The following is a 25133-nucleotide window of genomic DNA, read 5'->3' as shown; positions in this document are numbered from 1 at the left end:
CCCGTATAGCCCGCTTCTACCTCCTTCCCAAAATCCACAAACAGGACTGTCTCGGTACACCAATCATGTCAGCCTGTTCCTGCCCTATGGAACTCATTTCTTCCTATCTTAATTCCATTGTCTCTCCCCTTGTCTAGTTTCTTCCCACCTACATCCACGATTCCTCAGATACCCACGTCATATCAACAATTTCTAGTTCCCTGGCCCTAACCGCCTCCTCCTTCACAATGGACATCTAATCCCTCTACACCTGCATTCCCCACCAGAATGGTCTGAGGGCTCTCCGCTTCTTCCTTGAACAGAGACCCAAACAACATGCCAGAAGCTCCACCTGCCCTACTCCCTTTATACAGTATAAATTTCATCACATTTCCACTTCTCTTCAGCTCTGAAGAAGGGTCACACAGACTTGAAATGTTAACTCTGTTTCTCTTTCCACAGATGCTGCTAGACCTGGTGAGTTTTTCCAGCATTTTCTGTTTCTGCTTCTGCTTTTATCTTATGCAATCATTCCTATTCAACTGCACAGGTATACGGGTATACAGGTATGCGGCTCAAATGACAGAACTGGAGCTTAAGTTGGGACAAAGTTTGAAATTTTAAATTGAATGTGCAAATTGAAGGGACTGCTCTCACATCAGCACTTGCTAAATCACTAAGTAAGAAAGGGAGAATCTTTCAGGTGTGGCAACTTGAACATTTCTTGTCATGGCACAGAACTGCATCAAAATGACAATGTTATGAATGCTGGACCATATGCTTTAACCTGTCTCTTAAACTGAGCGGTAGAGGGAGATGGGACCTCCGATGTGATCTGCACACAGATAAGCCTATATGACTTGATCCTAAATTTGCCTGGGAAAAACCCATGTGACCTGCTTGTTATGGAGTCAAACTCCAACTGAAACATATTTAAATTCAGGTTTTTTTAACAGCTTGAGACGAAGGAGGCAGCAACTTGTCGTGGAAGACTCACTATAAGATTCATCCTGGTGGGACAGGAAGAGGTTCTGCTAAAGCTGGGAGGAGCTTGGGATTTTTAAACAGAAGACTACATTTTTGCTGAGTACACATAGTGTATAAATGCGGCATGGGGTTTTTGATCGTGCTAAATTATTAAGGGATATTGTTTCTGTAGTTCAGTGTATTAGTTGCCTAAGTAACATTTATTCAATGTTGATTTTAGCTCGTCACAGTAAAAACTCCATAAAATGTGAAATCTTGTTCGATTTTTCTTGGCAAAAGTCACTGGGAAATTCATGCCTCTAAAAGAGATCAGTCTCTACAGAGACTGTAGCAACAGAATAAAAGACAAAGGACTGTATCATGCTTCAGTTCACAAAAGGCTACAATCTCAGCCACTCCACTCATTCAATTTACTCTGATTGTATCTTTTTGACTATGGCACAAAGTTGAAGGGCACTAGTTATTACAGAACTTTCCAATGTAGAATTTCGCTGGCAAGTCAAGCAAATTTACCTCAGACGCATATTTAAAATAGCTACTAAATCCATGGCTTTCCATTGCAACAGTAACAGCAAGAGCCTTTCACAGGCTCCCCTTTCGAAACCAATGACTCCCTTATTCCCTTCACAAACATAAGACATTCTCACTCCTTGAAGTGGTGCACTCTTAAGTCACTAACCTGCTTCTCCTTACTGAGGGACTCCTCCAGACTAAGGACCATGTCTCTATATTGTTCCACATTGTTTGTGGCAGTCTTGAGGCGCTCTCTCAATTCATTCACCTGTTCTTCAGCCTGCCGAAGCCGTGACTGGAGATCATCAACATCATCTTCAGTATTGGATTTCCCTAGAAATAGATCAGAGGTGTACATAGCTACCTAAAATTTTATTGAACAATAACGCCACATCCAAGAAGAGTTAATTGTTTCATGTGAATAGGTTGAGAGCTCATCAACCTAAACTGACATCCTAATGATTCTCAAGAGTGCTTCACCCACAAAATTGAGTCACAATTGATTGACAATTTACTTGCGTGTGGGAGAGAGCAAGAGAAAAGGCAAGTGTCTGATCAAATATCTTAAGAAAACTTGCCCAACTTGTGAATTGTCCCACATTTGTGTTGACATCTGTGTCTAGTTACCAGTAATACATGACTTGAGACTATTTGGTGAAATATTGCATCAAAAACTTCATATTTAGTTTGTCTTAACTGAAAAGCAACATACTTAAGGCACCAGAGAAAAGAAAACCTAAATTAAAAGTTGCATACAACTAAAAATATACATACACCTCATCTATATATATTAGTTACTATGAATCAATGGCTTGCAAATTGGCACAGGGTAAGTTCATAATTTTAAGTGAGCCAAAATTGAAACATGTCAAAGACTCTTCCCTACAGATAACAGTTGGGGTAGAGGATGGAGGCAGAACTCTATCCAGGTCAACTTACCAACATACAAGCCATTATCATAAATGTTTTACCTTTAGAATCACTTCCTTTAATCTCTGCCAGTTTAGTTTCAACGTTATTAAGGTGTAGTTTCAAGGTGTTAATTTCTTTCTCTGCATTTTTCAAGAGTTCCTTTGTCTTCATATGAAGATTAGTTTCAGTTTCAAGCTGCTTCCTGAGTTCCATAAGCTGAATCTTTGCAAAGTTAAGAAAAACAGTTTAAGTAAAGCTTTCTAAAGCAGTTGCAGAATTCTTGAAGTACGATAATTTTGCAGAACTGATATGTAGAGCAATGGTTTGCTCTTTATTAAATTTGTGTTATGCAAGCATTATACAACTAAAGCTGCCCTGTCTCCTTTTTAAGGTCTGAACTAATTTAGGAGCTCCATTCTGACTAACTTATTACACAAATTTGTATCTTACCTTTCAGTTTCAAATGTGACAATATTACATATCCTACATATCATAGATCAACAGGTTAGTTTTTGTATACTTACATCTTGGTTCCTACCAAGTAAATGCCGCTGATCCACTTCATATTCAACTTTCTTTTTCAGCTTCTCTATTTCACGTTCTTGTTTTTCAATTTGGCTGTTTAAGCGTTGTTTGGTCTCAGTTTCCGCACGTTCCAGACTCAACTACATATTCAAAGAGTCATATGTTAATACTTAAAATTCTTCTCCCCTCAGAAGAATGAAACACCAGCAGGTATCTTAGAACAAAGAGTGGAATACTAAGTATTCCATAAAGACAATCTCAAACCTGCTCCAAGATTGCATTCCAAACTTATGCATACTTTATTTGAAGTGACCATTAATCTATGCTCATCCTCACTGAATTGATCATGCAACATATAGCACCAAAAAAACCTTTTGATAGTTAAGCTCGACATTCATCCAACATGCCTTGGGAAACTAAATGTTCTGAAGAGGAGATGTTTGTTTCTCAGTCTTTTAAAATTAATGATGAATTTACCAAGCCGAAAGAGACAAAACAAATGCTAACAAGGGAAAGAGACAATATAGGCTAGCCAGAGACAATAATACTTTAGTTTAAGACAACTAGGCCTTGAATCAAAAAGGAGGTAAATGTAAACATCTTTTCCTGGAAAACTATGAAGGACGTAACGTAATGGAAAATTATTGGATAAAGCAAAAAGATGGACAACTTTCTGGGCTGACACAAATCATGGTTTAAACAAAGGCCGCAGAATATAATTAAAACAAGCTTCATAGGAAAGAATGGCTTGTCAATATAGTATAGTAACCCCATCCCCAGAAAACAATAAATAAAAGATTGAATACATTGGAGATCTTTACTCCAGGGGTGAGACACCAGCATGACAGTCAAGGTATTGCAATCAAGGAGATAGGCTGACTGATCATCAGGAGAAGAATCGACAACCACAGGTGCCGGCCACTTCCGGTGATTGTATGGTTAGATATAGTGTTACTGAGCTAGATATTGGCAAAGTATTTACTTGCTAGGAATAAAGCAATGTATTGAGCATTCTGAAGCTAGATATCAGCAAAGGATTCTTTCAACCAGTTAAATCTGTAATTGCATAGTCCCTTTCATATCTTAGGGACATGAAACTGTTTAAAAATCAAACCTTAAAATGGACTCTGTTGAACCAAGGGATGGCTGCTACAGGTCACACAAGTCAAGATTGGAACTTTCCAGAAACTGTGGCCAAATAGCAGTAACAAGACAGAAACAATCCTTAGTGTGGAATCTCATACCACTCTTTGGAAGGGAATTACAATGAAGGAAGTCAAGGAGCAGCAAATGGTCAGTCTCTCCAGCCTGAACTATAACAAAGGGAGAGCCATCTATTGTTAAGATCCACCATTTATCTCAAAGTGGGCAATGGATTTGACCAGAGACACAAATTGCTCATTAACCTGCAAATGCCTCATTAAGGGGCCATATCACATGATCCAAGCTTCTGGCCTCTGAAACACTAATACTAGGTTGAGACTCTCAACCCAGTCTGATGTACCTCTAACCTGCAAGGTTCAATAGTAGGACTCCAGGTTGGCAAAGCCATCTGCAGCAAGTCTTAGCCCCTCAAAAGCCTGTTTAACTGGAAGCCTCTGATCATTGCTGTACATAGAGTTGGTCTGCTTGGCAGGCAATCTCGCTGCATCGCCATTCATGTTAAAGGAATTCTGCACTACTGTCTTTAGCCAGGAACTAACTTCTCCAAAACAAAAACAAAAATACCTGGAAAAACTCAGCAGGTCTGGCAGCATCTGTGGAGAGGAGCACAGTTAACGTTTCAAGTCTGAATGACCCTTCAACAGAACTAAGTAAAAATAGAAAAGAGGTGAAATATAAGTTGGTTTTTGGGGGGGGGGGGGGGGGGGGGTTAGGTGGAGATAACCAAAAGTTGTCAAAAGGACAAAGAGGTGTTGAAGGTGGTGATATTATCTAAAGGAATGTGCTAATTAAGGACAGAAAGCAGGATGAGCAAGGGACAGATAGCCCTAGTGGGGTTGGGGGAAGGGATCGAAACAGGCTAAACGGTAGAGATAAAACAATGGATGGAAATACACTTAAAAATAATGGAAGTAGGTGGGAAAAGAAAAATCTATATAAATTATTGGAAAAAACAAAAAGGAGGGGGAAAATCGGAAAGGGAGTGGGGATGGAGGAGAGAGTTCATGATTTGTTGAACTCAATATTCAGTCCGGAAGGCTGTAAAATGCCTAGTCGGAAGATGAGGTGCTGTTCCTCCAGTTTGCGTTGAGCTTCACTGGAACAATGCAGCAAGCCAAGGACGGACATGTGGGCATGAGAGCAGGGTGGAGTGTTGAAACGGCAAGCAACAGGGAGGTCTAGGTAATGCTTGCGGACAGACCGAAGGTGTTCTGCAAAGCGGTCACCCAGTCTGCGTTTGGTCTCTCCAAACTAACTTCTCCAAGATGGAAACCCCCCTCCACCCCCTCTGGACTTTGACATTCTGGACTCTGGAAATCACGTAAAATTATATTTATTTGTAGTTCTTTTACTGTGAAGTTATTCATAGTTGTAAAACTCCTCTTTTCTATCCGCGCAAATGCATGCATTAAAAATTGGACTTCACAAACTGAGGGTTTGGGGAAAAACACACAACTGCCCATTTTTAAAATCATGAAAAACACCTCTGCTTACAGAGACAGAGAATAAAGGAGTTCAGTTCGCCTTTCTCTCCTGCCGTAACAGTAATCATACAGTAAAAGAAAAATGGTCACAAGGATCATTTCAAACTAGTTTTAAATTTATAAGCCTCGATACAAAATGGACTAAACCCATTAAGCATAACAATTTGAGCGAGTTATTAGTTGTTCTCTTCAAAAAAAAAGTGCTAGAAGTAGAGTGAACATTTTATAAAAGATTAGACTTACGGTCCACTAGAGGAGATTTAGCAATACAATTACTCTAAAAGATTGCAGCCAAAGTAACCACGAAGTGCATTAGAAAATACAAACGCCAAATGACTAAATCTGAGCCAACATAACTCAGTTATTCCTTACCCGTTGACATTAAGCTGAACTATCCATGACTTTTCCATTTTAATACCTGATCCTAGACCATAAATTTTTGCCTAACAATGACAAGCTTTAGTTTTATTCTGAAAAAATTGTATTTAATTAGACTTCACACACACCAGGGTGTGGACTGAAAGCTCAGCTCCCATTAACAAGTTGCAGTCCTGCAAGGTGTACCTGAATAGACTGCAGATTCGTTAGTAGCAAGCTTTGCCCCCTGTGCTCAGCAAACTTTGAATCTCGCTCTTGGGTAAGACGTACTTCCACCATCTTCAACATATCTTTCTCTTTCCTCAAGTTTTCTCCACGAGTCTGCAGGAAGGGGGTTAGAGAAAGACACAAAAAGAAAATTCAATAACTTATCTGCTTTCCGGAACTGTAACCCTGGAGGTTCAGTTTAAGTTACTGATCCAGAAAATATCGGCTTTTTTTTTAAAAATACAAAATTCTCACCTCCTCTAGAGCCAATTTTTCATTTGATGCCCGTAAATCTTGAGTCATGTTGCTAATGATGTGTTCCTGTTTCTGAACAGTCGTGGTGAGCTTCTGACACCTATCACGCAAGGATGCTATTTCACGCCGGAATCCGTCTACATTGTTCTGCAGCATCTCATACCTAAATTTTGAACGAGGTTAAGCTTTCCTCCCAAAAATAATTTGCCACACAGCAAGTGACACTAGTGCTGAAAAACAAACTTGTTCTGGTCCATGCTATAACTGACTTGATACAGAGTGCAAGATTATGTCTTCTCTACACTGCCAGTGCAGATGCTCTGGCAATCTCCAAAACTATGAACACATTTTTCTTTAATTTAGTATTGTGACCTTGCAGCAATAACCTCGCATTGTGGGAACAGTAAGTTTTCTATCTGGTTTTGCTTATTTGCAAAACCCACGATGGTTTCACAGGGTAATCAAAAAGCAAAAAAGAAAAGAAAATTAACCACAAGTTCAGTAAGCAGATCCCAAGTAGTGGCTGCAATCAATTCTGGTCCTCAACTGTGCAATGCAGAATGCATTGTGGAGCAATCCACCATGGTGAAGAAAAAAAACTTTTTTCAAAATTTCAATTGGAAATTTTTCTTTTGGATTTTTGGAACTAGCAAGTCTAATAGTAGAAACAAGCTCATCAAATTCAACAGCTTGCCCCCAGCATAAAGTTCACTGTCAGTTATAATGGGTTTCAAATTAAGTTTTATTACAAAAGATAGGATACTTACATTACAACATTACACTTATTTATCTAATCTAGTGGAGTACTATGATCACCTCATACCATTTCTATATGTCCCACAAGATCTAAACTCTACCAACTGTAGCCTTGATTCTCCAAACATACCGTTTAGAAGCAAATTCCAACTGTGTAGACAATTTTGTGCTCTGAGTTCGCAGTTGTGTCAGCTGATCCTGAAGTTTCTCGTTCTGTTGGTTTAACATTTTGTCATTCTCTGCCTTTTCTGTCTTGTAACTTTCAAAGTGTAACTGGAGCTAAAATAAAATAATTTTCTAAGTATGATGCATCTTAAAATTCTATCACTCCCTACATGAAGAAACCTTCTCATCTCTAGCTTACACAAGCAATGAATAGATTTACATTTGTTACTTTTCATAAATTCCCCTCCCTTCACAAATTATTATTTGGAGCATAGTGCTGCAGATCAATATAAAATCCTACCTTTCAGCAGCTAGGTAGCTATATTAGATTGCTATTTGGCACCTGATGAAAGAGCTTCAACTCAATCATGAGCAATATTTACCTGCTACCCTGGTAACACGTTTATAATTTCCAGACAATCTGGCATGGAAGAAGCCTTCATATAATGATTAAGTGGCCTTTCTGATGAACCAAGGTGTTTATATGGAAACCTCAACCTCCAACAGTACTGGCTAAATGTGACGTATATTCTAATACTAATTTAATACAAAAAATACTACTCAAATATTGTAAACTCAGAAAGAGCTTGGCTTAAAAACTCCAACCGATAGATTGACAAAGTACACATGCAAGTTACACAGATCAATATAAATAAGGCAGATGGCATTGCCTAGTCATTACCTATCAAAGCATTTAAAATACAAGATACAGCCACATGTAGCTTTACTCCTGAGCCAGATTTTTATGCTTGGAGAATTGTTACACATATCTACCTTTAAAATATTAACATGGACTATGAGCTAATGTTTAGTTCTGGGAAGATTATCGTTGTGCAAGGTAACTAAAATGCTGGGCTTTACGGGTTGCCAGAACACCTAAAAGAAAATGGCAGTTCACAAGTTTACTCATGTTTGTTTAATAGAGTCAAAATAGAAACAATGAAGCAATAAAACAGTAGGTGGGTTGACTAAGCTGGAGAAATTATAAAGGAGGGGTAATTGGCTTGGAAGTCAGTTTGAGGATTAACTAAAGCAGGCCACATCATCATGAAGAAGGGTGGAGCTTAAGAAGGTTCTCTGGTTTAAATTTATCCAACTATTCGACAGCAAGGAGAGGGGCTCCATATCTAAAGGTGCTGTTGGCAGGTTCTATGCAGTTACAGCTCAGAAAAGGCCTTGGAGCCATTTGGTGCAGCTCAGAGTTGCAGTTTGGATCTTGTGTGGTTCAAAGCTCAGAAGCTCTGGAGCTGTTCGGCGCAGTTAGGGCTCAGAAATCATGAAGAGTTGAGAATGTGGTGCAAGGTTGCTAGTCCTGTGCTGGAGACATAAGGCTCAGAGTAGCCCTGTGAGCCATTCATAGCTCGATGCAGTAGGAAGGCTGGTGTTCGGAGAAACCCAGGGGCAGTGCCAGCTTAATGAAGCTAGCGGTCTGTAAAAGTTGGACATGTGCCGTTTTTAGAAACGTGAGTGCAGCTTTATGAATCCCATGGAACAAGAGTCTCAGGAGAAGAGATCGAACCATCGGGAGGTGAGCAATCCTTGAGGCAGTCCAAATCAGAGTAGCTTTTGAAAGAATTGTGACTCAGTCAGTAGTGACATCTGGCTGGGTTGCTGAGCAACAAGTGGGACTTCTCGCATCTGCCATTTAATGTGTGGTGTGTTTGACCACAGTTTGCCTGTTAATTCATATTTACCCAATGTTAAGGGTATACGATAGATACTGTATATTGCTTTGCTGATTTTTAGTAAAGTTTATTTTGTTTAAAATTGTGGAGCCTTGTGGCCTTTTTTATCCTAGTGGGTAACAGGTTTCAAGCTCTGTCTACTTTTAAATGAAACATTACTGGTCCCCAAGCAGACTGGAATAGGCTGAAGTCCCATTCACCCATTACCCACCTAAAAAAATCCAAGAAATAGGAAGAGTACGCCATATTGCCCCTTGAGTCTGTTGTACCATTCAATAAACTCATGGTTAAGCTTCTACATCCTTCCCCATCTCCACTTATTTCAATTCCCACTGTGCACAAAATTCTGTGCCTGCCATGATATCCTTATCAGCTGAGCATTATCAACCGTCTGGGGTAGAGGATTCCAAAGGTTCACAGCCCTCAATAGAAATTTCTCATCTCATACCTAAATGGCCGAGCCCTTATCCTGAGACTATGACCTTGTGCTCACTGACCTTGGGTTTTGATCTTCTAGAATCTAGAAGTCTGTGAATTGGATGGCAGCAAATGTAACACTATTCAAAAAAAAGTAGGTCGTTTGGTAGTACAGAACTTGGGTATTGCTAAAAAAAAACCATTTGTCAAAGCTTTTCGTCTTGCACTCATCAGGGCTATTTGCAAACGTCAAGGGAAACAGCTTATTTATACTGCATGAGAAGAGGGTGCTGATTAGATGGCAAGTGGACTCGGATTGGTGGAGGCATTGCTATGGAGAATGCACCAGTTGGTGACTGAGTTAACTGCCAAGCATAGTTTGAAATTTAAACCAGACGGCTTGGCTGATTGGTCAAGACATAGTCCCCTGGCGAAAGAACCAGCAAATGGTTGTCACTTATTTTGTTTAGCTGAAACAGGCACAATGTGTGTACATCTTCTTTCCGTCTGCAAAAAACAGGGCCCTGATTTCAAACAGATCTAGCCACACAAGACTGGGCAACCATGTGCACTGCCAGCCATCAGCTGCAGCAGAACTGCAATCTGTAACCTCATAGCCTGGCATATCCCCCACTCTGCCAGTACCACCAAGCTAGGGGATCATCCCGGGTTCAATGAAACATACAGGTGGGCATGCCAGAAGCAGCACCAAGCATAGCTAAAAATGAGGTGTCAACTTGGTGAAGCTACGACACTGTGGTTCAAGAAGGCAGCTGACCACCACCTTTTCAAGGGCAATTAGGGGTGGGCCAGATCCCTTGAATGAATAAAAAAGCATCAGCAGGTGGTGTCCTTGCCTACGTTTGACTTGATGCCTTGAGACTTCATAGGGTCCACAATCGATGCTGAAGACTCCCAGGGCCAACTCCCACCGGACTGTATACCACTGTGTTGCCACACCTGCTGGATCTGTCCTACTAGTGGGACATGACACGCTCAGGGATGGTGATGTCTGGAACATTATCTGACTATGTTAGGTTGTTGCTTGACTAGTCGGAGAGCGCTCTCCCAATTTTGGCCCCAGATATTAGTTAAGATGACTTTGCAAGGTCAACAGGGTTGAGTTTGCCATTGTCATTTCTGGTGCCTAGCTCAATGCCAGGTGGTCCATCCAGTTTTGTTCCTTTTTAATCAGTTTCATACAACTGAGTGGCTTGCTAGGCCATTTCGAGTTAACCACATTGCCGTGGGTCTGGAGTTACATGTGGGCCAGACCACCTAAGGTGGAAGTTGAACCCAGGTCCCAAGAGCATTACCCTGGGTCTCTGGATTATTTGTCCGGAGACAATACCACTATGCCACCACCTCCCTTGCTTACGAGCAAGTCAGAGGGTGTTCTGTTTAATGACAATTAGAATGCTATGCTATAATACATTATCAGTAGCGCTAATCACCCATGTTTGAGTAAGGCATCAGCTTTTATTAAATGGTGCTTCAGATCTTCATTCCCTGTTTTAGGATAATTCTGCATAGCTATTTCTGCTATAAAATCAAATTTATTTGGCTTCCAGCTCACCTCTCATATATTCAATGTTTTGAATAGATGAAGGGAAGGATGACAGGGGAACTGTCAGGCAAATCCAAGATTAGCATAATTTGCAGGGGAGATGTTGAGCTTTAATACTGCAGCACAATATGTGAAAATCCTAGCATTTTATAGCCCTGGCAGAGGGGAGAAATTTCAATTATTGGGAGATTTCTGGGGTTTGTAAATGCAGAAGCTGCCAAAATTTGACAGGAGTGGCAGGGCACAGAGAGGGAGGGGTGAATAAAATTGAAAGTTCCAAATTCAGGGGAATTGTGAAGCAGTAGGAAGTGGCAGCCATGGGGAAAGCAAAAAAGATCGAGAGCATGAAGAAGTTTTGAACGGTGTGTCAGAGAGCAGAAATGTGGGCGACAGTGTGGGGGGCGGGGTGCGTGAGGCAATCCCCATTCCACCAGCCTTTTAAACCATCTTTAGGTTGGAGCACAAAGTGCATTTTGTGTTCCATGACTGCATGCAGTCACCAAGTACTTTACTAAATCAGTGGCGTCCCAAGAACTGTCAGCCTTTTTCACTCAAGAAAGACTACCACAAATTCAAATGCTTTTTAAAAAATATATAAACTCTCTGCATCACGGTCAAATGTCTGACCTTTAATAGTTTAATTAAAGTTAATAAATAATTAATTCTGCCAGCAGCTTTTCCAAATCAAAAGACACTTCAAAAAAATTCATCTTGTGATGAACAGGTTATTCCTTTCCACTTGTAAACTGGTCTACCATTTGGCCTGCAAAACCTACAGAAGTAAACACTGCCTCCCTCAAACTAAGATAGTGTCTGTTCACAGCAATGCTGAAGCCTTAAAAGAGCTAGATCTAAACAAAGCTATTTAGAGAACAAACACATTTCAACAACAAATTAAGTCGTTATTGTGAAATGTAATTTTTCAATTTGGTCGAGCTGTAGCACCATACTGGGGTAGTGAGGGACGTGCAAGTGAAACTATGACACTGAAAACAGAGCCAACAGTTTTCCATCCCAGGTATTGCCATCGCCAGGACCAATCATACTTTGAGTGTGTCCTGGAACATGGGATTGGGATGCCGGGGTGGGGGTGGGGTAACAGAGTCTGGCAACAAAATGAAGTTGCTTGGATCTGACAACATTGAAATCTCAAAAAAGGGGTTGAAAACGAAGGCAAGATTACAACTGCCACCACAGACTATGTTCCTGCCCTCCTGCACTCTCAGGCAACATTCACTGATTTTCCCTGTCATTCGCTGATTGATGTCTTTCAATCCAGCTCAAAAACATTTTGTACACCATTACAGAGTCTGCCAACTAGTTTTGAACAAATTTCCACAGGCAAAAATTTACTCAAAATCAAAAATTCTTTATGCAGTTTCTAAGTATTTACATCAAATTTCCCACAAACTCAACAGTAACAACATTAAAACTTAAATTTTTAACCTAACTAGGGCGAGCGGCTTAGTGAGTAAAAGCTCCAGCAGCCAAATCAAGATAAACATGGGACTGCTCTATTTGCAGTTATTTAGTTTGTGAACAGTTCTTAAAAATTTAACTGTTCATCATTTTAAATGGCATCACACTTAAATCTCAACTTTGTCAGTCTTTTAAAAAAAAATCAAAGAAATGCCCTGCTCTTTAGGAGACTAAAATGGGATATTTTACATCCACTCAGGTACAAAAACAGGGCCCTGATTCAAGGTCCAATCCAAAACATTAAAAGACTCAAGATTGTGTAATTTCACAATGGTGCAATGAAAAACTAAGATAGCTGAAATTTTCTTCAAAATCCGAGCAATTCATTTTGCATAATCATATGCAATGGTAAAATTTAACATGTTCATAATTGATTTTCCCTATTATGGTATACAGAAAATGTTTTCCCCCATTGTGACATGTGACAATGGTTCTATTATAAAATCTCCACCATGGTTCAGTTATTGTGTACAAGAAATACATGCCATACACAAGACATCACTAGTTTAAGACATCCGAAGAAACTACGAAGCAATGAAAGGTCTCCCAAACATAAGCAAGTTTGAGAAAATTATGTGTAGAAATTTTACCAACTAACACTTCACTGGTACATGACTTTGTGCAATTTAAAGCCTTTTGTGGGAGTTTGAAGATTAACTATATTTATATTTCCCTGTTCCAAAATATGACACACTTCATCCTTCCTACCTGTTTGAGTGCTGTCCTTGCTTGCACAAGCTCTGTGGATTCCACTGCAGGAACTGGTGCTGGTGTGGAGGTCATCTGTGGCACTGGTTTTGTTTTCCCTGGAGACCGTTTAGGGGTGGATGAGATTAAAGATGTATCATCTGTTGCTGCACCTGAATGATGACAGAAATTTATAGCACTCAAATATTTTTGAAGCTTTTTAAAAACAAAGCAAATGTTAAATAAAAACTTGGAACTAATGAATTTGCAGCATTTTAAAGAGAGCTCTCCATCACAAGGACTACCTACTTCCACCTCTGCTGAATTAGTCTATTTTCAGCTGAATTATCATCCAGGTCTGCAATTCTGGTTAGCTTCCCATCCTCCATGCTCCAGCACCTCTACCTCATCCAGTACTCCGTTACCTGTATCCTATCCAGCACAGACTAGGATACTGTGCAACTTCAGTTATCTGGGCCCCATGCTCTAGGATCACCTCTAAACCCTTGTGGCTCCCTCTCCTCCTTTAAAACATTTTGATCAAGCTCTGATCACACCAATGTCCATTTTCTCCCTTACCTCTGAATTCCTTGGTTTTCTATGTCAGAAGCACCATACAAATTACATTTATTCTTTTAATACTTTCATGAATCAAGAGGTCTGTATTGATTACCCTAATTTAACTCTTTAAAATCAATTATAGGGTTTAACAGTCCAATGCTACTGTGTTGAACAGCAAGTCAAATTTTGTTCTTTCAGAACTGAGTACCAACTTCAAGATTCTAGTTAAATCAAACCTATTCTATAGAAGAGTAAATAATTCTCAAAAGGATTGTGCTCCTAATTTATTCCACAAAGAGCAAGAGCATTTATAACAAACATTCTTCAGAGTTAAGTTACACCAGGTGTGTCATATTCCTTACCCTGGATCGGAATGGTCACTCCAGTCATCTGTGCAAGTAGTATGCGGTACATATCACGTTGTCGTACAATTGATTCCACCAGTTGCATCTGATGAGCCCGTGCTTCACGCAGCCGTTCGAGTTCATTTAAAGCTTCCGCAAGATTCACCTCAAGCTCAGAAATTCTAGAATTCAAAAAGATTTGCTCAATCTGCTGAATGGTTCTTATATCAAAACCATAAGCCATGCTGATGCTGTTTAATACAATGTGCTAGCTCTTGTCGAGAGGGGCACATTGAGACTGAGACAGACAGACACTGGGTGAGGGGGAAAATGAGAGTGCCAGGGTGTGCAAAAACCATTTCCTGATGGAGGATCAGAGAGCATGCATTATCTTGAAGAAATCAGCAAATGGATGCAAAGGTTCAGAAAATAGTCTGGGACGGTTGCAGTGATGTCATGAAGAAATTTGAAGAGAATTCTGAAGTTGATTCGTTGATGTACAGCAAATAAATGCAACTTAGTCAGGATAGCAGTCATGGACATGTCACAGTTTGGATTAACTTGACATAGGGGCAGCAGTTGAGTACAAGTAAAAAGGTGAAATTTCAAGTGCAAAAAGAGCCAAATTAACAACATTCAGAAAATGCACAACAAGACACAAAAGCTGCGGACATCATCATGTCACGTAATGCCAGAAGCATGTGGATGCTAGCACAAACTGAGAAAGATGGCTCAGGTTTTGTGAAACCAGAGTATGACGCGTAGAATCAGTTATTTGCATAGGAAATTAAATCTTCCTCACCCAGAGGACCCAAGATATATACATATATATGGGGAGGGAAAAAGCAAACAAGAAAACTAGCAAATACATTTCACCTCTTTTCTATTTTTCCTTAGTTCTGTTGAAGAGTCATACGGACTCGAAACGTTAACTGTGTTCCTCTCCGCAGATGCTGTCAGACCTGCTGAGTTTTTCCAGGTATTTTTCTTTTTGTTTAAGAAAATTAGCAACCTCCTGAGCAATTTGTGACTGAGGCTGCTCATCAGATCTGCATTAAAATTTTAAATTAAATCAAAATAGTCTCAAATTAATTATCAAGCTTGAGTATTTACCGTGTTGAGGTTTTTTCCTGCTCCTCCTGTTCCTGTTTCTCAGCAAGTTCACGAATGGCTACCAACAGCTGTTGATTCTGTTGTTGCAATTCCTCAACATTACGATAGGTTACAAGATGCTGTGTAATGACTTCAGAGGAACTGCTTATATCAGCAGAACTAACTTCATCTTCACGCAGAATATGGTTGCCACGTGCATCCTCCAGTTCCATTAAAAGAACTCTATTCTGAATCACAAACAAATGAGCGTAGCTAGTGCACATTGGACGTTAGATGTGGAGCAGTTAGTGCAATGATGCAGAGTCCGATGTGTTTTAATAATTGAGTATTTTAAGCAACATTGCAAGAGAAAATACAAGTACACGTAAACAATCTAAGAAGGGGAAAACAGAGTACGAGAGTAAGCTTGCAGGGTATCATAAAAACTGACTATAAAAGTTTCTATAGGTATGTGAAGAGAAAAAGGTTGGTAAAGACAAACGTAGGTCCCTTAGTCTGAAACAGGGGAAATTTATAATGGGGAACAAAGAAATGGCTGACCAACTAAATACATACTTTGGTTCTGACTTCACAAAGGAGGATACAAATAACATACCAGAAATGTTGGGGAACACAGGGTTTAGTGAGAGGGAGGAACTGAAAGAAATCAGTATTAGTAGGGAAATGGTGTTGGGAAAATTGATGGGATTGAAGGCCAATAAATCCACAGGGCCTGATAACCTACAACACAGAGTACTTAAGGAAGTGGCCCTAGAAATAGTGGATGCGTTGGTGGTCATCTTCTGAGATTCTAGACTCTGGAACAGTTCCTACAGATTGGAGGGTAGCTAATGTAACCCCACTATTTAAAAAGGGAGGTAGAGAGAAAACAGGTATTATAGACCAGTCAGCCTAACATCGGTGGCGGGGAAAATTCTAGAGTCCATTATAAAAGATTTAATAGCTGAGCACGTGGACAACAGTGGCAGAATCAAACAGAGTCAGCATGGATTTACGAAAGGGAAATCATGCTTGACAAATCTACTGGAATTTTTCAAGAATGTAACTAGTAGAGTTGATGAGGGGGACCCAGTGGATGTGGTTTATTTGGATTTTCAGAAGGCTTTCGACAAAGTCCCACATAAGAGATTAGCGTGTAAAATTAAAGCGCGTGGGATTGCGGGGGGTAGTGTATTGAGATGGATAGAAACTGATTGGCAGACAGGAAACAAAGAGTAGCAATAAACGGGTCTTTTTTCGAATGGCAGGCAGTGACTAGTGGGGTACCGCAGGGATCAGTGCTGGGATCCCAGCTATTCACAGTATATATTAATGATTCAGATGAGGCAATTAAGTGTAATATCTCCAAATTTGCAGATGACACAAAGCTGGGTGGGAGGGTGAGCTGTGAGGAGGATGCAGAGATGCTTCAGTGTGATTTGGACAAGCTGAGTGAGTGGGCAAATGCATGGCAGATGCAGTATAATGTGGATAAATGTGAGGTTACCTACTTTGGTAGCAAAAACAGGAAGGCAGATTATCTGAATGGCTATAAATTGAGAGAGGGGAATGTGCAACGAGACCTGGGTGTCCTCGTACACCATTCGCTGAAGGTAAGCATGCAGGTGCAGTAGGCGGTAAAGGCGGCAAATGGTATGTTGGTCTTCATTCTGAGAGGATTTGAATGCAGGATCAGGGATGTCTTGCTGCAATTATACAGGGCCTTGGTGAGGCCACACCTGGAATAGTGTGCGCAGTTTTGGTCTCCTTATCTGAAGAAGGATGTTCTTGCTATAGAGGGAGTGCAGCGAAGGTTTACTAGACTGATTCCTGGGATGGCAGGACTGACACATGAGGAGAGATTGAGTCAGTTAGAATTATATTCGCTGGAGTTCAGAAGAATGAGGGGGGATCTCATAGAAACCTACAAAATTCTAACAGGACTAGACAGGGTAGATGCAAAAAGGATGTTCCCGATGGTGGGGGAGACCAGAACCAGGGGTCACAGTCTGAGGATGCAGGGTAGACCATTTAGTACTGAGCTGAGAAGAAATTTCTTCATCCAGAGAGTGGAATTCGCTACCACAGATTAAAGTAGTTGAGGCCAAAACATGTTTTCAAGGAGTTAGATATAGCTCTTGGGACGAAAGGAATCAAAGGATATGGGGAGAAAGAGAGAGCAGGCTATTGAGTTGGATGATCAGCCATGATCAAAATGAATGGCGGATCAGTCTCGAAGGGCCGAATGGCCTACTTCTGCTCCTATTTTCCATGTTTCTATGTTAAATGAGGGAAAATGACGAGAACACCGCTGCAGATGCGCTTCAGCAACTGAATAGAGCAACACAACATTTTCCTCTAAAATTTTCAGTGCAGAACAAAGGAGAATGCCACAACTTACCAAATGTAATAATCATACAATATGGCGCACCTATTGATAATAGTCAAGGTCAGCTACTTTAACAGATAGAGGAAATCAAACCAAAACCTTGCTGGTCTATTTACACATTGTTAGATATTTTACTCCATATTCTCCATTATAACAGCAATTGGGCAAAACAGGTATTTACATGTTTTTTTTTTAAATATGCCAATGAAAGTAAAACATGCAATCTTTAACTACCAACCTGCTGAGAGAGGTCTGATGCTTGCATTTTTAATCTCTGGTTCTCCCTGCTGAGCAACGAAGAATGCTTATTCGCCTCATCAGTGCCTTTTTGTAAACGACGAATTTCCTGCAGAGAAAGAAAGGTTTAACCAATATGGTGCATCCCAAACTTTGATATGCTGAACAATTCATCAGTTGTAAAATTTTTAAAATGAAAAACTTTTAGTATGCTTTGAAGGGTGCTTTCAAGAGTAAAATACACAATGTGCATCAAGATCATCAACACAAATGAAGGGATTGTGCAGAATCTTCAATAACCGTCTGTTAATATGGGTACTTATGAGTCAAAAAGTAGTGTTTAGCATACAACACTTTGTTGGTGATACCTCTGTCAAACATTTGTTGCTTTTGGATTTTGTTCATTCAATATTAGAGCAAAGTTCTGAGGTTGTTACTCTTATTTCATCTAATTTCACACCATATCTTTACATTACATTGCTGACTAGCAGGACACAAGTTCACCAATCTCAAAACAACTTTCTAAGTTGATTGCTCTATCAGGTTAGGACAGGACAGAATATAGTGAGAATTCATCATTATAGTAGATGGTCAACAATTGGAGAGCTGAGAAAAATCATGAAATAAAAAGACAATATAAATGTTAAAAACAAAAAACTACTGCAGATGCTGGAAATCCGAAACAAAAACAGAATTACCTGGAAAAACTCAGCAGGTCTGGCAGCATCGGCGGAGAAGAAAAGAGTTGATGTTTCAAGTCCTCATGACCCTTCAGCAGAACTGAGTATAGTTAGGAGAGGGGCGAAATTATTTCACCCCTCTCCTAACTATACTCAATTCTGCTGAAGGGTCAAGAGGACTCGAAATATAAATGTTAAGTTCAGTACAATTATTTCTATTCACTGTTTTGACGCCACGATTGTAGAGGCCAGACTTCCCCACACATGTAGTTGCACCGACTTGGACATCAAAGCCAGTGGTTGCAAGAGCTCAGATATCAAAACACAAATCTTTTAGAAAGCTCAAACGGCTTTATGGAATTGTCTCAAGTAGTGACATGTTTACCCCTGCAGAAGCAAACCAAATGGTAGGCAGCGAACTCTGCTCGCAAGGTTACACTTTGCTGTACATTATTTCAGATTGCAAACATGCTCAAACTTAAAGTTCCTGCATTAGAATTTTGCACAAGATGCTTTCACTGGGAAAGATAGAGATTGCCACACATGTATTGAGGTGCTGTGTTAGCGATGTCAAAGGCTCAGAATTCATGGACATCCCATAATTATAAAAGTCTTTAGCACCTTGAAGTAATCTTACATCGCCACTGCCAGGTAGATTGATTCAGTGCATTGTAACCATAACCAGGGGCTGGGGAATAAATATATGGACGGGAGCAAAGATGAATATTGTGTTATGAAAGAGCTGCTCATAGGGTAGCATATAAAACAACAACTGGGGGTGGCTTTAGACAAAGCCTGAGAAGACTGCAGCTCACAACAGCTGGAGGCCGAAGTAACACGTGGCAAAGCCTCAGTGTGCAGGGAGGTCAGCAGCAGACAATAGTGGCTGTCAGTAGTAGATGGTCAGCAGACCAATGACATCAATGGTAGGAGAAACCATGCATACACCAGCTAGCTTACTGCAAACCAAGTGCCAATCAGCATCAAGAGTTCGTAAGTAATCTATGAGAGTTCAGTTTTCAAACAGTCCCATTGCTCCAAAGATTGCAGACCACAGAAATGCTCAAAGTTGGTACTGCTTTCTGGCTCAAGGATATTGAAACCAACAAAAAACAGTCTGATTACAACTTAAAATTAAAACAAAAGTTACCTTCATAGCATCTTCTAGTTTAGCCGAGAGATGTGCCACAGCCTTCTGCACACGTTCATATTCTTCCCGCTGACGCTTCAAAAGTGGAGCCTTCATCTCCACTTCTTTCACAATTTCATCCAAATATTTGTTTACCCTCTTATTCTCCTGTTTTGCCAGTAGCAATTGATCTTGGGCTTCCACATATCCATTATATAACTGCACAGGCAGAATAAAAAGCACGAACAGTGCGTTAACTTGCTTTTGCGTCTATCACCATTTTAGAAACCACCGAAATAAGAAAATGACCTACCCCTACCCAGTTTCACTACATCAGCTTTATAAGGCCAATATCTCAAAATCAATAAACACTTATGAACTTACAATATATTTCCAGTCTCCAGCTTCCAACTGCATATTTGTCTGTGGTTCAAGTAGTTGCAAAAATTAGAAAAAGACTAGAGCTACTGTAGTTGCAATAAAATTAGCAACAACTGGGGGAGTTAGACAAAGCCTGAGAAAACTGCAGCTCACAACAGCTGGAGACCAAAGCAACACGTTGCAAGGCCTCAGTGGTGCAGGGAGGTCAGCAGCAGACAGTAGTGGCACCAACTGATGGTCAGCAGACCAATGACATCAATGGTGGGACAAACCATGCATACACCAGCTAGCAGCAGTTGTTACAACTCCAGGAAGTTAGTGGCAGCAATCAAAGATAAAGGCCAGTAAGCTACTACTGGAACTCAAGAAAAGGGACGAGTCTAGTTCAGTTATTTAATACTATATGACAAACATTACTTGACTGACATGAGCATCGTACCTCTGTAAGTTTCATTCCAGGCTTTACAATCTTAGCAACAGCTGCTGCAGTGGGTGACATAGCTGCTAGTTCCTCTTCTGAAAGGCTGGCTGCTCCTATTGTAAAAAGCACATGCTGTTAGATAATAAAGCGCACTCATGCTGCTATGGAACAATCTTTCAGAGTCAAATTAATATGTGCACCTTTACGCTTAGTAGCTGATAGGAGATGGTTGGCATTTTCCAATTCTTTTTCCAGTTTGTTGATCTTTTCATTCAGTTCAGCAACTGCTCTGGTCTTGGAGGCATCTACCTCAATCAGTCGATCTTCAGTTATTTTATGGGCTGAAAAACAATAATTGCAATAAATGCTTAGTTTCATAAGTAAATTACAAATAAAATTGCACATTACATGTAATGCAACACAACCCTTTGATGCAATCCTTTGAGGCAGTAATATTACCTTCATTTGCTTGCTTCAGTAGACTATGAAGCTCCTCAACTGCTCTGGTGAGTTCAGTTGCCTTTGTTTCAGAGTCATCTGCAGAACTCTGAAATTAATCAAAGGATTGTATTTACATATTACACAAATTCACTTATTTTATTATTCTTAAAACTCAAATCCACCTGTATTTTAAAAACGATAAAATTGCATTCAAACAATACTTTGGAAAGACTTGTACCCAATGCATTACTTCAAATGGATAGGGGAAAATGTCCAAAAAGAGCCATAAGCTGAGTTATCAATTTCAGTTACAAGTGTTATGATGGGAAGTACACAACACTACCAACATGCTTCATTTAAAATCAAACAGCTAGAAGAGATAAATGTGTCCTTGCCCAGAAACGAGAGAAACAGCAACCCTTTAGTTTTTAAAAATGTCTTGCAAAAGACATAGCTGGGAGTGTGGTGGGTAGAGAGATCAAACTTTACGTTGTTTTTATCAATTTTTCCTCAAAAGGTAGTCTGGAGTCCATCAGAGATGGCTCAAGAACACCCTAGGGAACTTGGCCCAGAGGGCAATTGCACATTAACTGTTAGCGAAGCCAGGTACTCCAAGTTTCAAAGTCCAATCCAAAATGCAGACCTGCTCCACTAACAACGATGAACATAGACTCGACCTCAGTTGGAAATGACTGCCTTCCTCCTTTTAAAAATTATGACTGAGTGTATAGACTGATTTGTTTTTAAAAAATCCAGGACAAAAATAGCTCGGGGTAGCTACTTGAGTCAGTGTGAAAAGTGAATTAAGTCGTTGGCCTAGATTTTGCAGTTATAATGATGCCAAAATTGTCAGCATTTGCAAACATTACAACTGTGAAACTGACAGCATCTTCTGGCATCTGGAAATCTAGAAGTTGCTGTCAGTGATACCATATTCCTCCACAGGATGCACTGTTGAAATCCTTGCAAATTTAAATCTCAGATATCATGTATTGATGAGAACTTCTACTTTTCATATTGGTCTTGCTGTAAAAAACATTGGAAAAGTTACAATTTATTATACAGGTGTAACTGATGTACTAAGCCATAATTACTGAACAACCTTAGACTGAAAGACAAATTTATATTTGTGAAATGTGAGCTGTAAAGTGCTTTCAGACATATGGTGATCGTACATAAATTTTCCCTCCCAGACAGGCGAAAGGTTTTTTTTAAAAAAGCATCTGGAACACAATTTGCATTTACAAGGTGCCAAGTAAAATCTCTCAGGTTACTGCACATCATAGGCAGTATCCTAGTAATCAAGGACATTTACCTGCAATGCACATGCAGACAGAGCACGTCACATTTCCACAGAAAATTTCAAATTTCAGCATTGCAGAAAGTTTCAGTAATTAATCAACTCTAAATGTTACTTTTCCATGTGCAAGATATACTGGCTAATACATCAATTATAGAATGGATAGCATCAACAGTTAAGCTGAATTATAGTCCAAGACAAATAATTTGATTGACAGTAGCAGGGTAAATAGAGATGTGTAACTTTGTTCTGTCTTCAAGTTCTCACTGCTCACAATTTCTGCATAAATGTCAATACAATTTAGTGATACATTTGATGGTGCGTATGTCTAGCATCTTAGTATACTAAAGTCAAGAAGGTAATATGAAAATATAGAATTAAATAAACATCAACTGTGGAATCACATCAAACATTATTGAAATATGTAGAAGGCATCTGTAGGAAGTATTTAAGCACTAAAATCATTTATCAGGGATGATGCAATGACTCATCTTCAATTTACTTCCCTTGTTAAAATCAAGCCCATGAAGCATTTTCTGTTAGTCACTATACAAATGAGAGCTGTTGCATAATGCAAACAATTTTAACTATAGATCAATTTCCAAAGCATTAAAATTTAGCAAAAAAAAAGTGCACAATGAGCTGTTATGAAAACAACATTTTTACCTTGTATAAGTTTGACAACTTCACATGGGCATTCAGTTCATTTCGAAACCTTTCCTCCATGGTTGCTGACTGTTCCTTAGACTAGCAAGAAAAGGTATACTAATCAGAGTATACATACACCACAGAATGCAAATCTGACAATTTTCAAAAGGAGTTGAGAAATTACATGTGCATAAATAGTTAAGATTCAACTGCATAAAATGGCTCACCAAGAAGCACACTTTTCTATCAGCTCTATGGCCTCAAAATACGAGGTACCGAACACAAATTCTGAAACACGCTGCTCAGTTCCACATGAACTATTGCATAAACTATAGGGGAAGATGATGGCATAATGGTAATGTCACTAGACTCAATCAAGATACCCAGGCTAATGTTTTGGGAACATTGGTTCAAATCCCACTGTGGCAGTTGGTCGAAATCAAGTTCATTTACTAAAATGAAAATCTGGAATCAAAAGGTAGTGTCAGTAATGATGACCATGAAGCTATCATAGAATGTTGTAAAAACACATCTGGTTCACTAACATTCTTTGGGGAAGAAAATCTGCCATCCTACATGTGACTCCAGATCCACAGCAAGGCGGTTGACTCTTACCTGCCCCTCTGAAATGGCCTCGTAGGCACTCAGTTCAAGGGCAATTAGGGGCAGACAACAATCACTGCATTGCCAGTGATGCCCACATCCCAAAGAATAAAAGAATAAAAAAATAAAAATTTGCTATGTTGAATATTTAAAAAAATTAAAACTGTTAATATTTTAAATTTGGGCAATACTGGTAGATTTATTTGCCTGGAAAACAGTTTGGTGCATTGAATGGCTCTTACTTCATTTCTTATAATTGAGAATACAAGTGTACTCGATGAGCAAGAACAGAAAATCACAACTAGACTTGGGCAACATGCCCCATTTTGAAATACCCTTATATGCCTATTCTAGAATGGGGAATACACTAACCTCTTTCAATTTACTCATTAAATCCTCAAGCTGCTTCTCAAAATTGTCCTTAGCTGCTTTTAAAGTCTGAATCTGCTCATCCATGCTGCACATCTGTAAAAGACAACCATTAGGATCAACATAGTGGTCTGGAACTCTCTGCCTGAAAGGCTAGTAGAGGTAGAAATCTCAAATCATTTAAAACGGTGTCTGGACATGCACCTGAAGCCCTGTAACCGCCAGGGCTATGGGCCAATTGCTGGATGGCTCGTTTTCAGCTGGCACAGACAAGATGAGTTCAATGGCCTTCTTCTATGTTGGAACAATTCTATGATTTAGAGCCGTTCAGTATCATGGAATCAAATTAAAATGCTTTCAGTATAAAATGCTTTCAGTAAAAATTACCTAGCAACAAGTAAAATACAAAAAAATGAAATGAAAGTCCAGCTCAGTTGGAGGCACATTTGCCTGAAGTCAAAAGGTCACAGGTTCATGCCCCTTTCCAGCAGTTAAGCACAATCTGAAGCATGTATATTGTTGGAGTTCTTTTTTTGAAAGAAATCTTCAACCAAGTACCCCTGAGCCAATTCAGGCAGACAAGAACCCATTATACTTTTCCCAAAAGAGTAAGTTCTCAGCCTTGCCTACAAACATTCATCCCTCAACCAACACCATCAAAATAGATTAAATGGCCATTCATCTCACTTTAATTTGTGGGACCTTGATATACCCAAATTACTCAATTTGTTCCAAGTGATTCCTTTTTTAAAAAATGCACAAACACTTTAGAAGCCCAGCCCTGAGAACACAAGACAATATGAATAATGCCAGTGCAAGATATGGAAATAAATTACCTCATCTTTTTTGTTCTCCAGATTGCATCGGAGTTCAAGAATTTCATTGCTCTTTTCACGACGGAGCTCCAGTAGTTCATCAGTCTTCGTTTTTAATTCAGCATTCAACCAACTGTTCTGGTTCATCAATAATTCCTTTTCTTGTTCAAGGCGTTTTTCACGATACTGCAAGGAAATTAGTTTAGCAACCACTTATTTGGGATATCTGAGAAATACATTGATAGGGTATGGAGATTTTTCCATCAAGCTGTATATCCAAAATATCCAAATATTTTCCAATGTGATTAAGTGTATATCACCAGATTTGGTATCTTTGACATGTTTGCTATATACAACTACATACAAAGATAGGTGGATTTCAGACCAAACCTAACGTTTTGTATTAATAGGTTAAAAACACTTCCAGTAAAACTTGCATATCTTAGAATAAATTCAAGATTATGAGGCTTTTTATGTATCAATTACTGAGTGACAGAAGTAATTTCACAGGAGATTTATTTATTTAAGAAAGGGACAATTTAAAAGCACACTACAGTGTGCTT

The 25133-nt window shown here is 39.5% G+C and overlaps 1 protein-coding gene across 6 annotated transcripts in view; it reads right to left on the bottom strand.

The window, feature by feature from the left end:
• Positions 1-25133, bottom strand: part of tprb (translocated promoter region b, nuclear basket protein) — a 112993-nt gene that overhangs the window by 72771 nt on the left and 15089 nt on the right. For all 6 annotated transcript variants that reach the window (XM_078561392.1, XM_078561394.1, XM_078561395.1 and 3 more), the window contains exons 6-22: positions 24592-24756; positions 23759-23851; positions 22802-22882; positions 20854-20941; positions 20595-20735; positions 20413-20507; positions 19614-19811; positions 17785-17892; positions 15179-15405; positions 14084-14247; positions 13182-13333; positions 7291-7439; positions 6405-6567; positions 6129-6263; positions 2916-3056; positions 2451-2613; positions 1646-1812 (exon numbers count right to left, since the gene is read on the bottom strand). In XM_078561392.1, the coding sequence (XP_078417518.1) occupies positions 1646-1812; positions 2451-2613; positions 2916-3056; positions 6129-6263; positions 6405-6567; positions 7291-7439; positions 13182-13333; positions 14084-14247; positions 15179-15405; positions 17785-17892; positions 19614-19811; positions 20413-20507; positions 20595-20735; positions 20854-20941; positions 22802-22882; positions 23759-23851; positions 24592-24756 (2430 nt within the window). The remainder of the gene's footprint in view (positions 1-1645; positions 1813-2450; positions 2614-2915; positions 3057-6128; positions 6264-6404; positions 6568-7290; positions 7440-13181; positions 13334-14083; positions 14248-15178; positions 15406-17784; positions 17893-19613; positions 19812-20412; positions 20508-20594; positions 20736-20853; positions 20942-22801; positions 22883-23758; positions 23852-24591; positions 24757-25133) is intronic.

Source organism: Cetorhinus maximus, chromosome 17 (genome assembly GCF_964194155.1).
Source record: "Cetorhinus maximus chromosome 17, sCetMax3.hap1.1, whole genome shotgun sequence".
NCBI classification, from domain to species: Eukaryota; Metazoa; Chordata; class Chondrichthyes; order Lamniformes; family Cetorhinidae; genus Cetorhinus; species Cetorhinus maximus.
This window is presented reverse-complemented; position numbering and strand designations above follow the sequence as displayed.